We start from the raw sequence: 22,801 nt of genomic DNA on the forward strand, positions 1-22,801 counted from the left end.
TACATCAGGAAAGGCTGAGCTGCTGCGGGGAGACGGAGGGCTATGGAGACACTGGGTGAAGCTTAGAGGTGAGCTGTGACCCTCCCCTATGGCAGCTGAGAGGGAAAAGCCCCGGAGCACAGCACTGCCGGTGGCTGGTGGGTGTTGGGCAGTAGTGGTAGTTGCAGGAGGCAGGTGAGAAGGTCTGGTTAGGGCAGCAGGCTACGCAGCAGATCAGCAAGCAAGAGGGATGCCTGCTAGCGTCTCCCTCTCCTCCCCTGCCCTGACAGCAGCACCTCATCCGGGTGCTTGCAGATGGACACCTCACTGCGAGGATGGTGCAGTTTCCACCACCCTTGAGCCAGCTGTTTCGGGGGTTAGTCCCTCCTCAGCAGGGGTACGGCCATAGCACAAGCACATGTGTGCAAGCTGGAATGCCTCCAGCTGGGCTAAACCCAGCCCAAGAGTGCTGCTTTGGATCTCAACCCCCAAGTAGAAAAAATATCCATGACACTCCAAGCTGTTTCAGGTTTTATTTTAGAATTTATAAAATTCCAGTGTCATCCATACTCATGAGCCTTTTTACATGTTTGCATATAGTCTCCAAATTCCAAAGTTAAGGCCAAGGGATCATTGCTATGGAAACGTACAATATGGAAGACGTCAGAGAGGAAATGGACACATGCCACAGTCTGCTGCGGAAGGAGGGTGGTGGGGGAACAGTACTAGGTACAATCACTTCATGACCTTCTTTAGAGTGGAGGGTCGGGCTATGGGGCACAAGCCCAGACGGTGGTGCCCCAAATGTAACTCAAGCCTAGCTGTGCAACTGGTGAGTGGACTGGGGGGGTGTAAAAGGCGGTGGGGGGTGGTTGTGATAGGCTTGGTGACATAGGGCAGACCTAAGCTACAGGGGTAATAACCATTTTCTGACAGACTCGGCTGGGAGGGTGTCATCCTAGTTCTGTCTAACCCACCCCATTAGCCATCTCCCATGCTGGAGGCAGGCCACCGAGTCCTTCAAGGGGCAGCTAGGGGCCCTGCAATGGGACCTAGGGAGTTGAAGTCATTTCTTAAACTTACTGATAGCACTACGAGGTTTTGGTTCAACTTCTGCATAGCAGCCTCTTCCAAGAAAAGCTAGAGCGGGAAGGAGAAGTGTTAGCATTTCAGGCCTGTCTGACACGGGGCCGGGGGGGGGGGGGGGGGGGGGGGGGCAGTGCTGGGAAAGGCAAAAATACCAGGCCCAGCCTTCCAGAATTTGGGCCTTTGCCCTGTAAGCAGCACTAGAGAAGAGAGGCTAGGGCCTCCTGCTTGTCCAAGAGCTGAAGCGGCTGGGACAGAGGAATGGCTCAGACTACAACCTCTGCAGGAGCGAGGCAGAGAAGGTAAGAGGTAACGCAGGACCCTTCCCCGCCATGCTCCCTGCCTCTCTCCACAAAGACGTGGTTTTCTTCTTGCTGGCTGGAGGCGCTGGGACACAGCCTCCTTGGAGCAAGGTGTGGCAGTGCCTAGGCACAAGCAGCCCACAGTACAGAGCATGGCTCACCCTCTACCACCTATACAGCGGAGGCCTCAACACGCCACACGGTCCGTCTTCCACGGTTTCAGTTCTCCTCTTACGCCAGAGCAGATGTCTGGCTCACAACCGCTGCAGCTGGAGGCTGTGGCAAGGTTGCTCCTAACACCTCAGGGCTAACTAAGCCCAGGCCACTTCACTGCCTGCATTACCGTAACTGCTCTCGGCTTCCTTGCAAAAGAGCTCCTGCAGCCCCTTCGGGGACACAAGACTCCTCTCGCTGCTCCCCTGGCGTTCTGCTCTGGAGGGCAGGGTGAGAGCTGGTGCAGCTGCTTACCCACCTCCATCAAGAGGCCACCTTCGTACTGACTTTTGAGGTAGAAAGAAGGCAATAGTAATAGGTGTCCCTACCGCTCGTGCCTAGATGCCATAGCACTAGCAGCAGACTACAGCTTCTCATGGTTGTGCTTCCCACCAGCTTCTCCTGAGCCATGTCACCACAGCAAACCTCAATCAACCCAGATCTGTCCCATCTGGTAATTCTGTCACGTGTTGGCTCACCTACCTACCCACGCGGCTGCTGGGAAGAGCGAACGAGGAGCGGCGGCCATAATCACGCGTTGGAAGACTCATCAAGCGTGCAGGCTGGGGCTGTGCTCGGTGTGGCGCAGGGGCACACTTGCTACGTGCTGCACTCAGAGGTGTTTACCTGCCCAGGGTAACCTTGCGTTGTTCTGGTCCCTTCCTTCTCTGCTGCCTCTACAGCCTACTGAAGGTTTTATTCCTTTAAAAAGCAACTTTCTGATCTTTTAGATTATTTTTTAAGCTCTTCCCACAGTCAGCTATCAGCATTAAATGAATTTTTGGCAGTTCAAAGGAAAAGTTGATTGCACTCTACAAAGGTAAGGTAAGGCCTGGGATAAACACAAAGGAAAGAGGGCAAACGTTTTGGCTTTAGAAAGTCAAGGAAATTTATTTCCTGAGGTCATGAGACAGGAAGTAGATTCCTAGCCACAGTAAAGGAGGTCTCCTAATGAAGGCGAGAATGCCTAGTAAGACATGCTCAAGAGTGCAGATTGCTCTGCTAGCGCTTGGGAAGCTGCAAATCTTAGCCACTTGGAGTCAATTATGGAGTTTCTAACGAAAACACGCACATTTAGTGTTCGAATTGAGTGGAAGGCTTGTTCCAAAGGAGGAAAGAATATCCATCAAGAGATGAGGGTGGGTCCTAGCCACGGTGATAGCTGAGGGGAGCAGGATGGGGTCTAGCACTCCAGACACCATTAGGAGACCTCTTGGGGCAATTGACTTGTGCTCCAGCCGCTGGGTCAGATTTCAGACAGGAAGTATTTGTGGCAGGTTAGTGTCAGGTCAGCGGGCTGGAGGAGATGTTTCTGCTTCCAGGTCATTATCGTTTGGGTCCCCAGGGAAGAGTCTTGGGGGCCACTTGAGCCCCAAAGCTGGGGAAGTCTTCAGAACTGCTCATATCTGGGGCCTAAAGCAAACGAAAAGGGAACAAGTTAAGCTCCTGCCCTGCTGCAAACCTGCATCGTGCCCCCAAGCTAAGCAGAATTTCTGACGTCCCATGAGCAGAGAGATAAGGGGCAAGGGCAGAACAGGATCGTTACATCCTTCAGGCTGCCCAGGGTTGACGGTCAAGCCTTCAGAGATGGTATTGAGCAGGGTGTGGATAGAAGCAAAGAGTAGGTGGACCAGGGGCTCCGAAAGCCCAAGCTCCGTAACTTGGTTGCTGGCGCAGGGTTGGCTGCTCCTGCAGGAGACATGGCAGCTCTGGGGCAGCTGAGGACAGAGCTGCCGCGCTTCCAGACTGCTCCCAGCCAGAACACGGCTGCAAACACTGAGCCCGTTCTGTGCTGCAGCAGAAGAGTCAGAGGTGCTGACCCCTGAAGAGAACACAACCTGGCTGGACGCTTTTGGATAAGGGTTCCCCACCCGCCACAGCTCCGCCGTGGGGCAGCCAATGTGGGCAAGATGTATGGAGGAAGGAGACAGCAGTGCTCTGGGAGCTGGAGAGGCAGAGCCCAGGCCTGCCCTCAGCTCACACGTGCCAAGAGCCATGGAGCGCAGGGGGGCCGCTCACTGCTTGCTCCCCCTGCTCCACTTCCCCAGCTGAGGCGGGAGGGCCAGATACCAGAGCAGGTCCTTGGCGGAGGGTGCCGCACTCCCCATGCCCCCAGGTCTTTAGCAGAAGCAGCACTCACCTTTTCGTTGTTGACAGTGGCCCAGGGGGCATCTCTCACCACGAAGCCCTTGGATGGGGCCTTGGACTCTTCATGGGAAGAGGGCTTCATGTACACCTGCATTGCCTCATTGTCCACCACATCTGCAAGCTGCAGCCACATAGCCCAGTTAGGGAGGGGATCTTGCTAGTTCTTTGTATGGGTAAAAAAGCACCCCTAAAGTACATCTCACCCTGCTATGACCTATCTAAGGTCACTAGTCTGTTCTACAATGGCTGAAGACAGTGTTTCTCTACTAGGCGGAGAGCCACCACCTCCTAGACTGCGACTGACACAAGCTGCAACCAGGCAGGCACTTGCACATGCCGCTAGTGTGCTCGTTCAGGCGCCCCTCCCAGTGCAATTGCTTCACAGAACACAGCCCAGGGCTCTGCACCCTGCGGTTTGAGCAACAGTTGCGCATGAGGGCTGACTGCCACCTGCGTAGGGTCTGAGTTCGCCAAAGCCGTAGTAGGAAATACCAGACGGGGCTACCTCAGACATCCAGCTCTGTGATAGAGGAACTCCTTGCTAAACCCCCTGTGGAGATTTGCTAAGCACTTACGTATTCTTCCTCCAAGTTCAGGATGTGATCAATAGCTTCTTCCACGTTCTCTGGGAGCCCTGTCACAGTCACACAGTTGGGGTCAGGAGCTCCACTCTGGGGGAAGCGAATATCCACCTGCAACACAAGGAACAGGAGAGGACTTACATCTGCACATCCGAAAAGCCAGACACTCCCCTAGATCCACACCAGTAGAGCTTCAGGAGAGAAAAAGCCCTGATTAATTCACTGCTGCAAGTCCATTTAGCAGCTCCGCAGTCCAGACAGGAGCAGATGCTCTAGAATATACCAGGCCCTGCAGCCAGTCTGGTTCCCCTGCAAAGGAAGACAGACAGGAGTCTTCAAGTCTGCAGTAACGACCCATCTCCCAGCAGCCCATGCTGTTCTCACTGCCCAGGGCCCCACTGCTCTCACACCCCTCTGCGCAGCACCACTTGCAGCAGAGGCAGAAGAGAGCTGCGCTTTCATACGGCATCCTCACACCACTCCTAGCATCTTCACCATCAGCATGACGCACCATAAGCTTTCTACCTCCTCCAGACAGAGAATGCTCCTGGCTGACAGTCATTTTATGGAGCTGGCAAAGCGTTCCCCACGCACAGCCTTCGAGCTCCCTGACAGCTTGCCTTCCAGATGGCTGCGGGGAAGCCATACAAGGGGACCAAAGGCTGCTCGCTTGGGAAACAAATGGCCACAGTCACCGGTTTGAACACTCCTTGGTTCAACAACAAAGCCCAGCCAAGATGCAAGTCCTCCAAAGCCTATTCACTCCCGATTCCCATTACTCAGTGCCCTCTAGTAAAACGTTCTGCTACTGCCATATTCAGGGGCCCAGGCTCCTGCTTTTTCCACACTGAGCTGACTTTGATGAAGCCTTCAGCTTCCTGGAGCCCTGAGAGTGTCATCAAGAGTCCCAAACTCAAGAGAATCAAGAGAGAAAAAGAAATCCAGAAGATGTCCTTGAATTCAGCTCAAGCTGAAGGAGTCTCGGTACTGTCCCCTCCCACAGCTCTCCAGCAACAGTCCCAACTGTTCAAATTCCAGTAAACGGAGCAGCTGACACAACCATCCCTCTCCCAGGGAGAGGTGATCCCATACCATCTGGGACACCATCTGCAAGAAACCCACTACAAGGGCTTGCACAGAGAGACACGGAGCTCAGTGCTGTTTGCAGGACTAAGCTAGAGCACAGAGGAAGCATTTCCAGGTTCCTCTCATGACTATCCTCCAGCAAGACAGGAACAGCTCAGCCTCTTCCCCGTCTGGCTTTTGGAGGAAGAGTGACTCACAGCAGAAGTTGCGCAGGGATGCTTGAGCTGGTGACTGGGTATGGTGTCCAGACAGCCCAGCTGCCTGGGGCTCACCAGGGTGCCCCAGCCCCAGGGATTCTGCTCATGTGTTTGTACTGACACAGCTCCAGGGGAACAGGACACCACTGGCTCTTCTGTGCCTGTTCCGGCTGGAGGTACTCAATGGGCACAAGACATGAGGACCACAAGGCACGACCCTCACACTCCTGAATGCAGCCTGTTAGCACCAAGCTGCTGCCAAGCCTGCAATGCGTGAGCAAGCGACAGCACCAGGCACCCAGGTCTGGCCCAGCCTGGTGGCCCACGGTCCCACCGCTCACCTTGAATTCATCCATGATTTTGCGGATGGCTTTGCCGCGCGCACCGATGATGCGTGCATGAACACGATGGTCCAGAGTCACATCTTCAGAGACCATCTGCTCCAGCTCGCCAACGATCTTCATGATGGCATCCCGGGCAGCCTCAGCATTCTTCTCATAGCCTGTGATGGTGATCTGGTCCTGGGCCTGGGGGCATGGGGAAATGTATGAGTGAGCAGGACCACGTGCAGCTGAGCAATCTCCTTTTTGCTTCCTTTTATTCTCCACCTCTTCCAAAGGCAGCTCAGGGAGGTCAGAGCCCTACAGAGGATGCTGTGCTTCCCGTGCTCAGAGACTACCAGCAGCCCTCCTTGTGCCCCTCTGCCCTCACCTGGCTTTCATCATCCTTGTCAGGGAACTGGATGTTGACCTCGTGTTCAGTGCGTATCTGGGTGATCACTGCTCCCTTTCTTCCAATGATTTTAGGGTGATACTTGGGATCCACAGCGACTGTCAGCTTAAAGCTTCGCAAGGCCTGGAATAGGAGAAGCAGAGTGAGGCACAACAGCAGGGAACATGCCACAGCTGGTACAGTGATGTCCCTCCAAGTCCCAACATTTCCTTCTGGCTCAGGTGCCCCCTGGATGTGCAGGGCAAATTCTGCAGGGTCCTGCCTGAGCGTACATGGCTACAGAAACGTATCCAGCACATCCATCAGCTGAGGATTTGTGCTTTTGCCAAATCCAACAGGAAATTTGAAGTCACAAACAACCACCAGCTCATCCCTCACCCTCAGAGCTGGGACAAGGATTCACCGAAAGAAGGTACAGAAGGACTTCTAGCAAGGTGAGGTTCCCATCCTGAAGTGTCTGGAAGGAACATGGGGTTGTGATAAAGCCCTGGGAAGTCCAAAGTTTCCCCTACAGTAGAGTCCAAAAGCTCTCCCCTGTCATTTCATATTAAAGAGGCCTTACCCGATCCTCTTGCTCAGCTTGCAGTTCCTTCACTCTTTCCAGCAGCCCAGCCTTGGCACGGTCCAAGTTGGCGGCCAGCCCAGTGATGGTGATGACATCCGACTGCAGCTCAGGAGCAGGGACCTGGATGTTCACCTGGGCAACAGGTACCAACTGTCATTTTGTACCACTACTCAATGCAGGTCGGCTCCTCACTGATCTCCCTTGCCATCAAGGTCAGCCCCCACCCAGAGAAGAGAGCCTGAACCCTGCTTCTTCAGCCACCGCCTACACCAAGCTGCTTTGCTGCAGGACTTCACCTCCCAGCAGTTTCTGTGTCAGCCTAGAGAGGCTAGGAAAGAAACACATGTTCGGCAGTGCTGTCTGCAGCCAACCTGCATCAGTTTCAAGAACAAGAGGACCATGGTAAGCACCACGGGCTTCTGGGGAACTCTCCCAAATAAGCAGGCACAGCAGAGCTGTCTCCCATGGCCAAGGAGGGAAAATGACCCTCACACTGGTAGGGAATCCCTGTAGACTCCAACAAAAATCACACAACATTCATGGCATCACGCAGCTTCAGCACAAAAAGTACCAAACCCCAGAACCAAGGACTAAATTACACAGCGATCGTTTTCTTATTACAGAGCCTGCACTGCCACAGTCAAGCCTTGACAGTGCTGAGTATGTCGCAACTGATTGCTGACACCACACACACAGTCACTCACAGACACTCCAGGACAGAGGAGACCAGAGGAAGGGCACCGACTTACTTCAAACTCATCCATCATTTTGCGGATTCCACTTCCTTTCTGGCCAATGATGTAACGGTGAAGATCAAAGGGAACTTCCACCTCAATGGTGACAGGAACCAGAGCCTGCAGGGGAGGGAGCACAGTTTAACAGATGAAAGACTTCTCTCATCTCGCAGCTTGCCATATACTTGCCCAAAAGAACAACTTGCTAAACTGAGGTACACTCCCTTGCAGTCAAGGCATAAACTCTAAAGGGAGAGAGAGCAGCTGCAAACATGAAAATGACCTGTTGGGTGTTAAAGCACCTTTTCCAAGCAAGCAATCCTATACCTTCTCTGGAGACATAGCCTGTTTTCATATCCCTGGCTTCCAACTAGCAAAGACTCAGACAACATCACTGCTATGACATGGTACCTTGTTAACGGCAAGGTCTGCTAAAGTTTGAATGATTCAGCCTCAGTCAGACTGTTTCTCTTTCCGACCCTGCTCCATAAAACAAGCATGTCATGCTTTCTTGGCAAGTAAACTGGGGCTGCTCACAGCTGTGGCAATTGCCAGGTCAGGCCCCACGATCCAAGCCACCAAGCTAAATTACAGAGCAATAGGAGGACTTCCCCTGGGTGCTCTGCAGTTAGCGTCAGTGACCAGCTCGGTAGCAAACATGGCTGGATAGTTTTATTACCACCACTAAAGCTCACAAGGAGCTTTTTGCACCATTACATTGCAGGCCTAAGGGGCTTGGAAAGCCACATACCTGCAGCGCCTCCTTTGCTGCCTCACACTTCTCCCTGCGGCCAGAGATGATGATGATATCACACTTCTTTGGAGAGCTGGGGTCCGCATCCTTCCCGTCCTTGCCGTCCCCTCCCTCCTCACCGTTCTCCTGCACAGCTGGCTCTGCGGCAGGGACTGGCAAAACAGAAAACCTCACGTTAAATGTGCAGAGTCCTCTCCTCGCTCAACATCTCCCCCTCCAGATCTGCAGGCTCAGCCTGCTCTTTGCCACAAGAGGTCAGATGGTACAGCCTCTACGGAAGAGGTCACTCCTGGCTCTGCCAGCCTGCTGTGGCTTAGCCTGGACCGAGCAGAACCAAGCAGAACAAGGACATCCACTGAGACAATCTCCTCCACAAAGCACAAGTAGAAGCTGCGCTCCTGTGTCAGCAGAGGCAACAGGTAAGGCTGGCAGCTGCTTCATCAGCAGGGAAGTTGAGGAGCACATCACTGGACACTACAGCATGGCAGCTGATGCTAGGCCAGACTATTCAACAAGAACAGGCAGAGCAGGCCCCAGCCAACAGGCCCCGGCTGTGCTGGATTCAATATACCCAGCAGTGAGAGCATGAGGGCTCAGAGAAGCTTCGGCAAGCCTCTACAGCAACGGAGCAGCAGCAGGTTCTGCTTTTTGCCACGTCCTCGTGCTCCCTGTGCTGTGTTGAGAACACATTCAAGATCTGCAGTTTCACCTCCCCAGACTGGTCCTTCTTCCCCAAGATGACCAGGTTGATGCTGAGCCCAGATTAAGGACACGGCAGGGAACACCTGGGGTTACTTCTCCACAGATTTTTAGCTAGAACATCTCCACTGATGTGCTAAAAGCCAAGATGCTATTCTACACTACACTCGTGATCTCCCCAATTACCATGTGAACATGCATCCATGGGTATACCTGGGTTCTCCTCCCTGTCAGGGAATTTGATCTGGACACCATAGTCCCGGGTGATCTGCTGGATCCGGGATCCTTTGGGGCCCATAATGGAGCGGTGGAACTTTTGTGGGATGGTGCACTCGATTGTCACTTGAGCTTCCTGCGAGAAAGCAGAGTTGCTCTATTGCGATGCAGCCACTTTCACACCAGAATACAGGATGCTTGCACATGGTGAAATCCATAATGGACATGCGAGGACATAAAAGCTGGTGGCAGGGGAAGAACCAAAAGTTTCCTAGAATCTTTTGTACTCTCATAGGAGTTAGCATAGGATTATTAACAAAGGCTGCCTCCAACCCATGATGTTAAGGGCTTTAGAGACCAAAGCTCAAAATTGCTATGACCCTGAAGGGGAGGAACAATTCAGAGAAAGGAAAAAGATATGAAAAAAAGAAAGAGAGTGCACAAGTTTGACTGCTGGCTGCTTCCAAAAGCCAGCGCTAACGGGATAGGAAAAGCCAGACAGCAGCCACTGCCAAAGACACAGCATGGAGAGGCTCAAGAAGGCTCCAACCTTTTAATGCCTAGAAGCACACCAAGGAAGAGCCTCCACTTCCACCCCCAAACACCCTGGGGATTGCAGAGGAGGCAATTTCTTTGTACAGCTTTGTCAGTTTGGAGCCAGCAGCTATTCCCCAGCCTGGGATCTAAAGTCTGCAGGCCCTATGTTGCCACAGGACTTGTTTATATAAAGCTTGGCTGTACACAGGTTCAAGAAGGGCACTGCTGAAGCAACAAAGTGATAAAAACAGCTTTCCTTGGACATACCAGGTCCTCGATGATCTCCTGGATGCGTTTCTTCGCTGCCTCCACACAGTCCTTGGCTCCCTTGAGGGTGACTTTGTCGCTCTGGGTGCCAGAGCGTGGGAAGCTGACCATCACACCACCGTACTCATCAGCGATCTCACGCAGAACTTGTCCTCTCCGGATGACAAAGTGGCGGTGGTGCTTTGGGTCAACCACCATGGAGTCTTCGACCACATTATCCTGCCGATAGATGACAGTCGGTCAACCCTGCCTGTTCTGGTGGTCATCACTAGCAGTTTGCTGTGCTCAACAGCAGTCAGAAAACCTTTACAACTTCAATCCAACACTGACAGCATGGAGATCTTTCTGAGCTCCCATGAAGGGCAGCACATGGTTTTAGGACAAGCAGGTCCTCCACACTGACTCATTGGCACCTGCTACAGGGATGGGTAGGAAAAGAGGAGTAGTTCTCACCAGGTTCTTGATAAGGGCCTCCAGCTCCTTCTGTGCCTCCTTGACAGCCTCCTCAGTTCCCATGATAGTGATCAGCTCCTGATCTTTGTCCTCAGAGGTTGGGAAGATGATGCGGGCCCCAGTGTTGTCACGCACCTTACGGATGTTGCCACCACCTTTACCAATAAGGAACTTGTGGTACTCTGGCTTTGCACGGAGGTCCACGGTGTAACTCTTCGTTTGCTGCAAGGAATCAGACAGCCAGGGAACATGTCAATATACAGAAGACATATGTCCACCTCAGTAGTGTGTGCAATGTACCTGCACACACACATACACACTGTTTCAGGAGCAAGGTAGATGCAGTCTGATGTCCAAAATCAAAAGTACGATGTCTTGAAGAGAAAATACTACATGAAGACATCCCCAGTGCTGAAGAGCTGTCTCTGTACTCAGCATGACTAGTGAGACTACAAGCAGAAAAGACTTCCCCTGAAGAAGGGTCTGACACTTGCATGAGGCAATGTAACCATTTCCTGACTGACTGCTGTGAGCCAGGCAGCAGAAGCAGCTGATCAGGAGAACTTGTATATATGTACAAGTTGGAAAGGGGGTTCTTTTGCTAATAAAATCACCAGCTAGTCACAACTCAGGGCAAGGTCCTGTAACCAGGAGCTCTCAAACCCATGTACATGCAGTGAAATGGAAGAACAGTGACAACAGCTGGAATTTGGGAGATTAAAAAAGGAAGAGAGGTGTGCAGGGAAAGCTGTTTCAGGGGAGTGTAGTTATCTAACAGCATTTAAACCCCAGGGCTGGAGAGCCTTAATCCTTTTAATACATTCCCAGCCTATGGAAAGAAACATTAGAGCCATTTCTTCTGCCTGTGGGGGTGGAACTCATTGTCATAGGGATGGAAGCATATTTTTCTTTTAATTGTCCCAATTGTCCTCAAATCCCTCAAAACATGATGGAGCTGTCTGATGCCAGAAGCTTCCCAGCAGGCAGAAGGGATCATTTCAACCCCACAAGAGAAAGGACTGGCCAAAGCAATCTGCTTCTTCCCCTAGGACAGCGCTAACCTTCTCCTCTGCCAGGTGCAGCAGCTGTTTCTTGGCCTTTTCCACATCCTGGGCTGGGCCCCTGATGGTCACGGTGTCACTGCCAGAGCCCTCTGTGGGGAAGTGAATGTGGACTCCACCACACTCCTCCATGATGGAGCGGATGAAGCGGCCTTTGGCGCCAATGAGGGAATTGTGCAGCTTGGAAGGAATAGAGACCTCCACCTCTGTGATGTTGGCCTAAAAGAGAACAGTGTCAGGCAGTTAGTCAGCTACAGAAACGTGTTTGTCCCCACTCAGCTTACCATGCAACCTCCACACTGCTAGTTTCTACATACAGCTGTAAAAAATGCCTGACTGCTGATGTTTGAGCAGCCAGAGGCAGGAGGGACAGCATCACCCCACAGCATAGTTAATTTTAGAAGAATTATATCCCTTCCCCAAGAAAAAACACCACAAATGCAAAAGTATTCTCTGATCAAAAGATCACTGCACCTGCATCAAGGAGTCCATCTGGAGGTGCAACAGCTGCTGTCAGCTAGTGCATTACATGGGAGATGTTGGTGGAGTTCAGCGAGCCCAGAGCACCTCTCAAAGGCAAGTACACAAGTCTGCTCTCTGGTAACCTGCAAGCACTCAGAGGAGCCACTAGGCTGGCTATTGTGGAGAGTCCGCCTTGGGAGATTAGTCTCCCATCAAAAGGCTTTCATCTTAACAACGTAGCTCAGTAGCTCAGTTCCTTGCTTCATTCAAGGTGATAAGAGTTGTCCTCGTTAATGTTGAGTGCAAGATATTTTTAGTCTCCTTGATCTCGGTTAAAGCATTGCCTTCCCTACTTCACAAATGACATTTGAGAGGGACAAGCCCTACTTGCATCCTGGCAGGTTGGATAAAGAGACTGACACAGATGACACAGGCTTAAATCACAGCTCTCTGGGCAAGGAACTGTAGACAACTTTTGCTAACAACTTGGGTTTAAGATCCAAGAATGCACTGAGGTGCACGTTTTGGTTCCTCTCTGTCCTCCCCCATTACAGCCACTTCTTCTGTATTTATGCGTTTTAGCAACATGTTCAGGTCCTTCATCCACAACAGGGCGGTCACTTCACTTACCAGCTCCTTCTGGATGGCAAGAATTCTGTGGCGAGCAGCTTCGCAGTTTGCTCTCTTGCCTGTGATAACAATTGTCTCCGAGTTGCTGTTCTCTGCTGGGAGATCAATTTTGGTGTTGCTTTCTTCACGGATCTGCCACAAGGAGAAAAATCAGTTTCAGAGGTATCCCATGTCAAAAGAAAGCCCTCAGAGGTTACATTTTACCAATGAGCAGGAGACCACAGAGAGTGGGGATTTAGCTGCAGGCAGAGACCATACTGAGCACTGGAGATAGGAAAGCTATCTCACCTTCTTGATGTTGGCACCTCCTTTCCCTATGATGTTCTTGTGGAATTGTTTGAAGATGGGGACAGAAATAGAAAAGCTGTTTTCAACCTAAGGGAGAAAGGAAAGGAGAATTGAAGATTACACTGTCATGCCAAGCCAGGCCCTGCCCCAGGAACTTGATAAATGCAAGCTTGTGACAACAGGCTTAGACCCAAGGCAGCTCTCTGTAGAAGAGACTTGCAACAATGAGCAAAAGTGTGTCCTTTCCCATGCTGCCTTCAAATAAGAGGTATTACCCTCTTGCCCCCATCCAGCCAGAACAGCGTGCACAGCTCCCTCATCTGGAGGTGTTTCAGCCCCAGCTAAGCTATGGTGACAGTACAGCTGTGTTTTATTCCAGGGCTACCTAGGTGTGTAGGACAGAAGAACACACAGAACTCCTCCTACCAGGTCTGCCACCATCTTTTGCATGTACTTGGTGCACTTCTCCACCTCGTTCTTGGGACCTCTAAGTTGGACGATGTCGCTCTTATGCGCTGGGTCTGGGAAGTTGATGATAACCTGCAAGAGGTGGTAATTTAAAGGCAAACTCAAGCAAATGCAAGAACTGCTGTGTGTCAGACACGTGCAAAAGCCTGGGATCCTACACATCCTCCGTCCCATTCAGAAAAGTGTAGCCGCATTAGCAGCTTCTGACCAACAAGACAGTCTTCTGATACATATTAGATACAGAGTCGCTAAATTTATGACTTCAGCTATAATGAGAGTGTAACCAGAGCAGGAAACACCCCCTCTGAGTTCCCCATCCCCTGGAATGCCTTACCTCTGGGAATTTCTCCCGGATTTCCCGGATCCGCTCGCCCTTCTGCCCAATGATGGTCCGGTGGAATTTCTGCTCAATGATTAGGTCCTTGGTGCGTTCATTTTCCTGATGAGGATACAGATTACAGTCAAGTTTTCAGCAGGAGAGCCACAGAGCTTTATGTACCAGTTTGCTGCCTGACAGTTTTACTTATCAGGAATGTCTGTCTGTTCTCCCCTAGTCAAAATTCATTTTAGGTTGGCAGAGAAGGGATATGCAAGGGAATAGAGGAACAGATCTGCGAACATGAACTTACCTTTGCCAACAGATCCAAGAGCTTAGGGGGTGAGGAGGCACACACTTGCACCAGAAGAGGTCACAAGGGAACACAAGAGCCCTAACTCTGCAGCCTCCCAAGCATCACACCCTACTCACCATACGGGAAGCGAGTTCCAGCAGCTCTTTTTTGGCCTGTTGGACCCCCTGTGGGTCTCCTTCAATTCTGATCAGGTTGCTCTTCTCATTGTCCGGGGGAATGCGCACAGACACCTTGTAGAGGTCCTTGATTCTGTTAACTTCAAGGGAAGGAATGTGGTGACACAGTCTGCTAGGCCAAGGCTGGCAACAAAGCATCCTGATATCAGCACTCAGAAGTTGTTTTAAGCAGTAAGCCAGCCTCTGAGAAAATGCCAGTGGGCTGGGCTTGAAATAGGGGCAGTGCCTCTTCACCTTGGAGTTCAGTGAGAGCAAATCTGTGTTACACAAGAACCTGCACAAGTAAGTACTGTGGCATCTACAGAGCCGAATGACTGTTTGCCAGAATGAAGCATCAACAGATCCTCCCCGAACAGCACCACATTTAGATCAGAAGATGGTCATTTCACTTCTGACTCCAAATTCTTTTTTTGGGAGAAAGTCACCGGCAGATTTCCACCACCCCTCCAATCTACTGTTAAAATGTAATTCACATTAGCCACAGAGCTCCTTGAAAGAAAGGCAAATTTAATTCTCCAAGATAAAATTTCCTCCAGGACAGGGCAAAATCATCTCATCACTGTTCAATCTCCCAAAATGCTATCATAAATTAAAGCTACCCCAAGGCCTTACTGCCTATTTATCTCCTTGAGCCAGCACTGCTCTAGAAGAATAAATGAAATGTGATGGAGACACCAGCTCTGATGAGCTACAGAACCCTTGCTGCTGTCTACTAAACATCAACAGTCCAAGGAAGGATTGCAGCGTTGTTAGAAAGGCACCCTACTTACTGTTAGCTCCATTCTTGCCAATAAGGTGTCGGTGGAATTTGTGGTCAACGTTGATTTCTGCATAATCCATCCGGTTGATCTACAAAGAATTGTATAGGGCTAGGTAGGGAAGGCCATCACTTCTCCTGTCTTGTGCCCTGGCCTATTGCCAGCATTGGCACTGCCACTCCAATAGCCAGCTGCAAACACTCCTCCTGCTACTGAGCAGAGTAGAAACACTCATTGAGCTGAGAGGACCCTGTCTGTGAAACATTTAAAGGGATTTTTTGCGTCCCTAGCTATGGCTGAAAGAATTTTCCCTTCTCTGCAGCAAAAGATTTAAGACCTAATGGTGCTGATTTTTAAGAAAGCTATGGACAAGTTTTGTAACCAGGTGTTTCACTCATCTGCCACACAACTTGCCTCCTCTGATCATGCAGATGCATTACATATGTCATCATCCCTGCTCTGTTGCCCCTTCTCCCGCCATGTTCCCCTTATGTACCAGAACTAGTAACACCAACTTACCAGATCCTTGACCATGACTTCAATCTGTTCCTGAGCCACATTCACATCTTCTGTAGGTCCTTCCAAGGTGATTTTATCCTCTCCTTCAGTGAATTCGATGTGAACCTTTAGACGAGGCAAGGAATCCAGTAAGACTTTTGCAAGCCAGGTCGGTGCTGTTAGCCAGACCTACGCTACTCGTCTCTGGCACTAGGAGATGGTTTCTTTCCCACACAGTACACAATCACGCCTGTGTTTTCAGAAACAGGTAATCTACAATTCTGGCCATACAATAGTGTCTAGAGCCCAAGGCTCTGCTTCCATCCTGGAGACTGCAAGAGCTTTGGAGAAGCTAGTCACCTGACCTTTCTCCAGATATCATGCCACTCGCCTAGCCAAATTCAACATTTGCAGGTACATTACTACATCGGTTCTCAAACTAGTATCATATAAAGCTTCTTTGGATGGGATCAACCCATCAGCAGAACTCAGGATGAGTAGTGTTTGTGGCAGGAAAGAGAGGATCTCTTAATATTAAGCTCTGTGTCACTTCCTCCCTGGTTTCACCCATGCTAGAACGCATTTATCCCTTCTACAAAGGGTGATACAGGCTAAACCACATCTTACAGCAGAGGGTGCTAAGTTAACCAGCTCATCCATACCTTTGGCATCTGCTGAGTTATTTTGGCCAGGTTTTGTCCTTTCTTTCCAATAATGAAACGATGAAGCCAAGAGGGGGCAGAGACCGAGGAGACGGTAAAACTGTTGGCCTGAGATAGAAGAACAGAGAAATTGTACGATGGATAGACTGGAAGTGGTCTTCACATAAGTCCAGTTTCAAGTTCTCTCTAAACTGGCAGCCTCAGTATTGGTTTCAGCTAAGCAGCATCTCTAACAGCCCAGCAGAGACCACCCCCCAAGCTTGCCCAGTGCTAAAGGATATACCTTTATGTGACTTCCTAAGACACCTACTGCATCTTTTCAGTACCTTTGCATAGACTTCGGTCAATGCTTGCCCAAGCTTTTCAGGCTCGCCACGCAGTATCACCGTCTCCGAGCTGCTGTCAGTGGGTGGGATCTCGACCGAGACTCCAGTTTTCTCCAAGATCTCCTGCAGGGAATTCCCCTTGGGGCCGATGACATACTTGTGCTGGGACTTCTTCACCTCCACTGCAATGGTGGTAGTCTTCTTTTTCTGTAGGGGCAGAGGCACTAGGGCATCAATCGAAAGGGGGCAGAAAAAGGCAAGAGTGAAAGGAAGGGGCAGCCACCAGATGCGGTGAAACTCTGCATCCAGCAAAGAGCAAAGCAAAGCTGAGCACTCTCGATCCAAAGAGCCCTAGCATGATTTGGGTCACTGCCCACACAAAGCCTTGTGCTCACGGGTTCACAGGCGTAGCCTGTACTCAGTGGCAAGCTCTCTGGGACACTGCATGGGGGAGACCACATACACACACATTCTTACACAACAGGGCTCAACACCCAGCTGTCCCCCAGGCAGTACTGCAATGCAACACCACGTAGGCTACCTGGCTGATTATCTCTGTTGGTATCCAGACCGGTACAAATACAGTCCTAACCATGGGGAAGAACAGCCCAGCAATCCACAACAAGGATATTCACAGCAATGTTGGCTGCGGAGAATCAATACGTGAAATTTACTCTTCAGCAATTTCTACTCATTGTAGCAAATTTGACAATATCACCAGGCCAACAGTGCAGACTTCACACTTCATTGCCTAGTAACATCTTTGTGAACAAAAGCCAAGGGACCTCTTTGTGGTCTGCTGATTCCCAGGACACAGAAAAGCAAAACATCTGTCATCTCCCTGGTAGCATCACCCCAAGTCCCACTCTTCTGGGAAAGGACACGGCAAAACCCAAGGCCGTGTGCTGCAAGTGCTGCAGAGCCTGAGCTGACAAGAGAAGGACACAATGGAGAGATGCACGAGTAGAACGAGAAGGGAAGAGGGAGTATGAGCACGTGGAGGGAAGATGTCAGGGGGTTTTATGGACTATCCATACCTTCTCCTCATAGATCTTCTTAACACGAGCCACGGCCTGGGCTAGCTGCTCCTTTTCTCCTGTGAAGACTATCTCCGTCTTGTTGACGCTGGGCGGGGGAATGTTGATGCGTGTCCCTGTGTCCTGCATAAGCTCGCTCACCAGCTTGTTGTAAGGGCCAGCAATGAAGGGGTGGTACACTTTCTCCACGTCCAGTCGCTCCACGGCACGCTTATCCTGGAAGAGCCCAGAACAGACCTCTGTGGGTACTGTCCTCCACGAAACAGTCTCTGCCAGACACAACTAAGTTCCCAGTGCTATCCTACTCAGCACTCTGGCCCAAGCACCCTTCACAGTCCGCAGCCTTGCAGATCTCCACCCATTTCAATCTACAAAGCCTGCTGTTGCTACTGTTATACGGCATTCACCTCTAACATCCTGCCTTATCTCACCTGGCACCAAACATGGTTGCTTTCAAACATGAAAAACACTTCTCTGGCTTCAGAGGTGGACAGAATGGAGATCCAGAAGCTACAGAACCTGGCAAAGGTGCTCATACAGGCAGTGGCACCATACGTATCTGTTCAGACTAACATGCTAGCCACTGAATGTGCCCAGGGTGGCTACAAACATCTAATGTACTGTGGAGAAGCAAAACGCCTCTCCAGCTAACGTCACGAGAGAGATCACAGTGCTCAAGTACCTGCTCAGCCGAGATCAGCAGGATCTCGTGTCGGGCCTTCTCAATCCCTTCTTTAGTGCCGGTGATCTTGATCTGATTGCTGGGGTCATCCGGGCGGGGAATCTGGATTTTGGTTGCAGTTTTGAGCTCCAGGTCCTGCAGCTTCTCGCCGTTCTTTCCAATGACAAAGCGGTGGTGCTCCTTGGGAATGGCAACTGTCGCTGAAGCCTGCAACACAGGAACCAAGCATTTCTGAGAACCCTTGTCTGCACTGGTAGATCCACAGGAATAGAGCCAGGGAAACCCAGTTAGATGCTGCGCAGCAGTACGCCTGAGGAGCAAGCACAATCCCTTCCAGCCACATTCAGTCTGGGGACTGCTACTGTACCAGAATAGTTGACCGTATACCAGGAGTCTAAAACCCACCTTTCCCCCAAAATCCTGTGGTTTCCTTGAGGCACAGGAATAGTGCTCTGAATTAGCAAAGGCTTTCAGGCACAGATGAAGAGGTGCCAGTCATCCAGCATACACCACAGAAGCAATACCAGACAGCAACTGAGAGGATGGCTCAAGGATGGAGTTTATCCGAACTCTGGCACCTGCTGCTAAGCCTACAGAGAACAAGACACATAGTCCGACGCCTAGGAAACAGAAATTCAACACCAGAAACCTATTCCAGCAGGCAGACAGCTAAGAGATGCTTATTGCTATTCACTGGAAGATGTCTTCAGTGTGACACATGCTGCTCCTGGGGGCAGTTCTAGAAGGCCCCTCTTAGAAAAGAGGGTCCTAAGAGCTTCTCTCAATCTACCATTAAAAGGCTGGTTTGTAACAGGGATTATGGACTTCTTCCCTCCTTGTTGTTTGAGTTTTTACTAGCTTGGTAGCTTATGATTGCTGCATGCTCTTTATGCCTGTGAATATGTAACTACAAAGAGTAATTAGACGCAAAATTCAAACTACACTGGAAGAATCCTGAAAAAGATCATTTGGTCTTCAACTATTTCTTTCTACTGAAGCCAGCCAAGCCTAGGAGAAGTTGAGAATACAGACACACCTTTCAGATCTGGGGCCAGGGCAGTAGGAGGTGTATTTGGGGACACTGGGTCATGAATCTATGGCAGTACAACCTGAAGTATTTTTCCAGATGTACATTACTTAGGGTTTGTCCCGTTCTCTTCCCTCTGGCAGGCTATGACATATGGGCTGAACCGCACTGAAGCAGACACTGTATTAACTATTGCATTAACTGCCTTTGATATTACACCTTAATGCACCCTACGAGAACTGGCTGTCATATATCCCAACAAGAAATACCACTTTGATTATGAACTCAAGAATCAGAAGGTGAGGAATCAAAACCTACACAGCTGAAAGGAGAAGCAACTGAAACAACGGGGCTCCGGCTCCCTACCAGCGTGGCTCAAGCAACACAATCCAGAACCCTGATATGAAGCTTTCAGCCCTACCTCCTCTTTGCTCCCTTTCCTTCTTTCTCCTACCCCTCCACATTCTTTGAAGGAGCTCAGAGGAGGCACTGTCCTATTCTCACAAACTGCTAGCTTTGTGTGAGGGGCCTGCACACCCTCCAGCAGCAGCACCTTAGCACAAAGTCACTGTTTGCAGTTCAAGTGTTCAGACTACAGACTCCACCCTTCATGCAACACCATGGCCTGTAATTAGCTTTGAACCCTATTTTAAGCCTCATCTCCATTCCAAATTGCCAAATGTGTGCTTTGAAAATATAAGGCAAAGCTGAATTAGTCATCTAATAACACCTCTTCAGCTTATAAGCACACACGCCCAAGGGTCTCAAAGCATCCGCAAATCTTAGGGAAGAGCAAAGACAAAGTGTGAAACAGTTAGATGCCCTCACCTGAGTCTGCAGCCGAGCGACAATCTCCTTCCGAGCCTTCATGACTGCTTCCAGCTTGCCAGAGACCATGATTGAAAGGCCCTGGTCCTTTGCGAGAGACAGCTCCAGGTGAGCTCCTGTCTTCTGCATGATGTCTAGGCAGATCTTGGCCTGCTCACCTTCTCCAAACTGATTCATGTCCTTATACTTCCTCTCCTCCAGTGGCACATGAAACACCTGCTCAGCCACAGCACAGATAAAAAAGACACAACAAGCAGTCAGTGTGATTCTGAATGCTATAGCATCTCCTTCTGTCCTTGCCATACCGGACTAGCAATTCCCAGGTTTGTGCAACCCATCAGCCTTTCCCGTGGAGACACCAGTGGTTCCCAGGGAAAGTGCGAGAGTGCTGCGGCAGGCAGACTGTCTCACTCTTTAGGTGTCTCCCTAAAGCGCAGCTTGCGCAGGCAGGCAAAAGTGCTAAGCTACGGGGGGAACACTAACGGATTAGCATTCACTGCTTGAATTCTGCAATCCTCCCTTCAGGCCTGCGCCAGCTCTTTGTGGAGTAGGGATGGAGAGTGTCTTCTGGACTGTTTCCCAACACATCCTTTCCCTTCACCCTGGCTCTCACCCATAGTCTTCCTTGTGCCCAGAGGGATATACTGCAGAGAGGCTGCCAACCTGACACACTAAGGATTTCAGATGGGGGAAAAGCTTCACTTCATCTACATTCTGCGGGGAGGAAAAGGGGGAAGATGAGACACTCGCTCCCACCAACCTGAGTGATGACAGAAGCCTTTATTGGTCGAATTTTGCACCAGGGCCCAGCAGGTTCCTGGGCAGCTTCCAAACATGGTGCTTTCTCAGGGAGCGGAGGGAAGGCTTCCTTGTAGGTTGGAGGATCATTCTCTTCTTCAGAGTTTAAAGCTGTAACTAGAATGAAGCAAACAGGGTAGTAGGATGCTCTCCAGGCAGAAATGCCCCTATTCATAGGCAGTGTAAGTGTATTTAGGCACTAGTAACAAGGGAGAGCAAATGACTTGTGCATTACTATTCTTCATATCACAGTTACGCTTGTGGAACGGCCAAGTCTGGAGCACAACTGACCCAAGTACAGCACAGGCTGCAGTAGACAACCCCTGCCCAACTAACTTTTTGCACGATGGATGCAGGAAGAGGGGGATGTGCAAGTGAACAGCAGCAGCAAACAACATATTACTGCCAAATTTGCAAAAAGGGGCTTAATCAGGGGAAAACAGGCTAAGCAGAAAGAAGTAAAAGGAATGGAACAAGACTGCAAATCAGAAGGTAAGACAAAACCATGCCCAGGAGGAAGGCAGGGAGAAGCACTATAATGAGGGCAGACTGTAGGGAAAGCCTGGATGGGGACATGTATGTTCAGTTCAGCTGTGCACTGGGCCATGCCAAGCGGGCCAGCTCACTGCTGGAAGATGGGTGCAGAAACCCATCAGTAAGTCAGTTAACAGTTATACCAGCTTTCACCAGCACCTGAGTGAGCAAAGGAAGGAAGTGGCTGAGCCCAGCACACTGATCCCATGAGGCTCCTTTGCAGCCCAGAGCCCCACTCTCGCATGTATCCTGCCCCACAGCCAACAGCATCGCTTGTCAGAGCTCCCTGGAGATGTTAGGCTTGCTTCCTCGTGGCTCTGCACTGTGCAGGGTAGGACAAAGCATCGCCCCTGTTCTGCTGCTGGTGGAAAGCCCGAGTTTGGTGGGCCACCAATCTGGGAATGGAGAATTCAATTTCTGCACACTTGAGGGGAATCAGACGCACGGAGTGAGCTTAGGCGGCAGCAGGGACCTTGTCTGGGTAGCCTGTGTTGAGAGGCGCGTGACAGGAACTCGACCGCGTTTTCTCACCTTTCACCTGCTGCTGAGCCAGGCCGCTGCGGTGTTCAGCGAAGCTCTCCTGGGTCAAAACTGCCACGGAGCTCATTGTCGACTTCCCACCCACACACAATCCGGGTATGCCACTGGAAGAGACGCAGGAGGCAGCGCTACTACCGACCCCATTCCAGAGACAGAAAAATTACTCCGGGAAGACAAACTGTTACTAAACGCCCTTCCAGTCAACCCCTGGAAAGGGGTCCACAGCCCCAGTCAGCTGCCCGGTTTTGTCACTGGACTGGATGGGAACCCAGCAGGGATACTTCCCCACAGCGCAGCGTGCACCAAAACCAGAGCTCCTCATTCAGAAGGGAGGGGATGTGCAACCTAAGAAGGTCACTGGCAAGGGGGAGACCAGAAGTTGTTAAAACATACTCCAATTAATCTACCAATTGATTGAAGGTATGTAATTTTTAAACAATTATCTGAAGGTCTGGACAGGCAGCCCAAGACCATTACATAACCCCTCCCAGCGCCCCCCCAAAAACATACGGACCCAGGATGTGGCCTCTTCATAAAGAAAACTCATTTAGGTGTCTGAACTCCCACTGATTTCGGGATACACTCAGAAAACCTCCTTGATAAGCAAGCAGCCCAGCAACAACGTGATCTTTGGCACCCCCCAAATAGGAACTTACCAGCTAAATGGTCAGTAGCCAGAGAGTCCGTCCTGTAAGCTGCCCGTCTGTCAGCCTGCCAGCTTTTGCTTTATGGAAAAAGAGGAGAAAAAAATATGTACTTATGTGATTGCTCCAAGACAACAGGAAAATATGACACCTCCCTTACTGTAACTTTGAAGAGAGAACTGCCTGTACTGTGCTTTAAAC

The 22,801-nt window shown here is 50.7% G+C and overlaps 1 protein-coding gene across 2 annotated transcripts in view; it reads right to left on the reverse strand.

Annotated features, from left to right (window-relative positions):
• Positions 1-498: 498 nt before the first annotated feature.
• HDLBP (high density lipoprotein binding protein) overlaps positions 499-22,801 on the reverse strand; it is a 40,592-nt gene continuing 18,289 nt past the window's right edge. For both annotated transcript variants that reach the window (XM_026109323.2, XM_026109324.2), the window contains exons 2-28: positions 22,613-22,680; positions 21,948-22,060; positions 20,845-20,999; positions 20,085-20,300; positions 18,230-18,436; positions 17,548-17,763; positions 16,511-16,717; positions 16,185-16,292; positions 15,544-15,648; positions 15,037-15,115; positions 14,207-14,346; positions 13,793-13,897; positions 13,417-13,530; positions 12,991-13,077; positions 12,703-12,834; positions 11,611-11,829; positions 10,550-10,771; positions 10,097-10,315; positions 9,290-9,428; positions 8,375-8,529; positions 7,639-7,743; positions 6,887-7,021; positions 6,304-6,447; positions 5,934-6,119; positions 4,304-4,420; positions 3,721-3,849; positions 499-2,993 (exon numbers count right to left, since the gene is read on the reverse strand). In XM_026109323.2, coding sequence (XP_025965108.1) covers positions 2,907-2,993; positions 3,721-3,849; positions 4,304-4,420; positions 5,934-6,119; positions 6,304-6,447; positions 6,887-7,021; positions 7,639-7,743; positions 8,375-8,529; positions 9,290-9,428; positions 10,097-10,315; positions 10,550-10,771; positions 11,611-11,829; positions 12,703-12,834; positions 12,991-13,077; positions 13,417-13,530; positions 13,793-13,897; positions 14,207-14,346; positions 15,037-15,115; positions 15,544-15,648; positions 16,185-16,292; positions 16,511-16,717; positions 17,548-17,763; positions 18,230-18,436; positions 20,085-20,300; positions 20,845-20,999; positions 21,948-22,023 — 3,804 coding nt within the window. In that variant the 5' untranslated portion in view covers positions 22,024-22,060; positions 22,613-22,680 and the 3' untranslated portion in view covers positions 499-2,906. The remainder of the gene's footprint in view (positions 2,994-3,720; positions 3,850-4,303; positions 4,421-5,933; positions 6,120-6,303; positions 6,448-6,886; positions 7,022-7,638; positions 7,744-8,374; positions 8,530-9,289; positions 9,429-10,096; positions 10,316-10,549; positions 10,772-11,610; positions 11,830-12,702; positions 12,835-12,990; positions 13,078-13,416; positions 13,531-13,792; positions 13,898-14,206; positions 14,347-15,036; positions 15,116-15,543; positions 15,649-16,184; positions 16,293-16,510; positions 16,718-17,547; positions 17,764-18,229; positions 18,437-20,084; positions 20,301-20,844; positions 21,000-21,947; positions 22,061-22,612; positions 22,681-22,801) is intronic.

The sequence above is a fragment of the Dromaius novaehollandiae genome, chromosome 9 (genome assembly GCF_036370855.1).
Source record: "Dromaius novaehollandiae isolate bDroNov1 chromosome 9, bDroNov1.hap1, whole genome shotgun sequence".
Lineage (NCBI taxonomy): Eukaryota > Metazoa > Chordata > Aves > Casuariiformes > Dromaiidae > Dromaius > Dromaius novaehollandiae.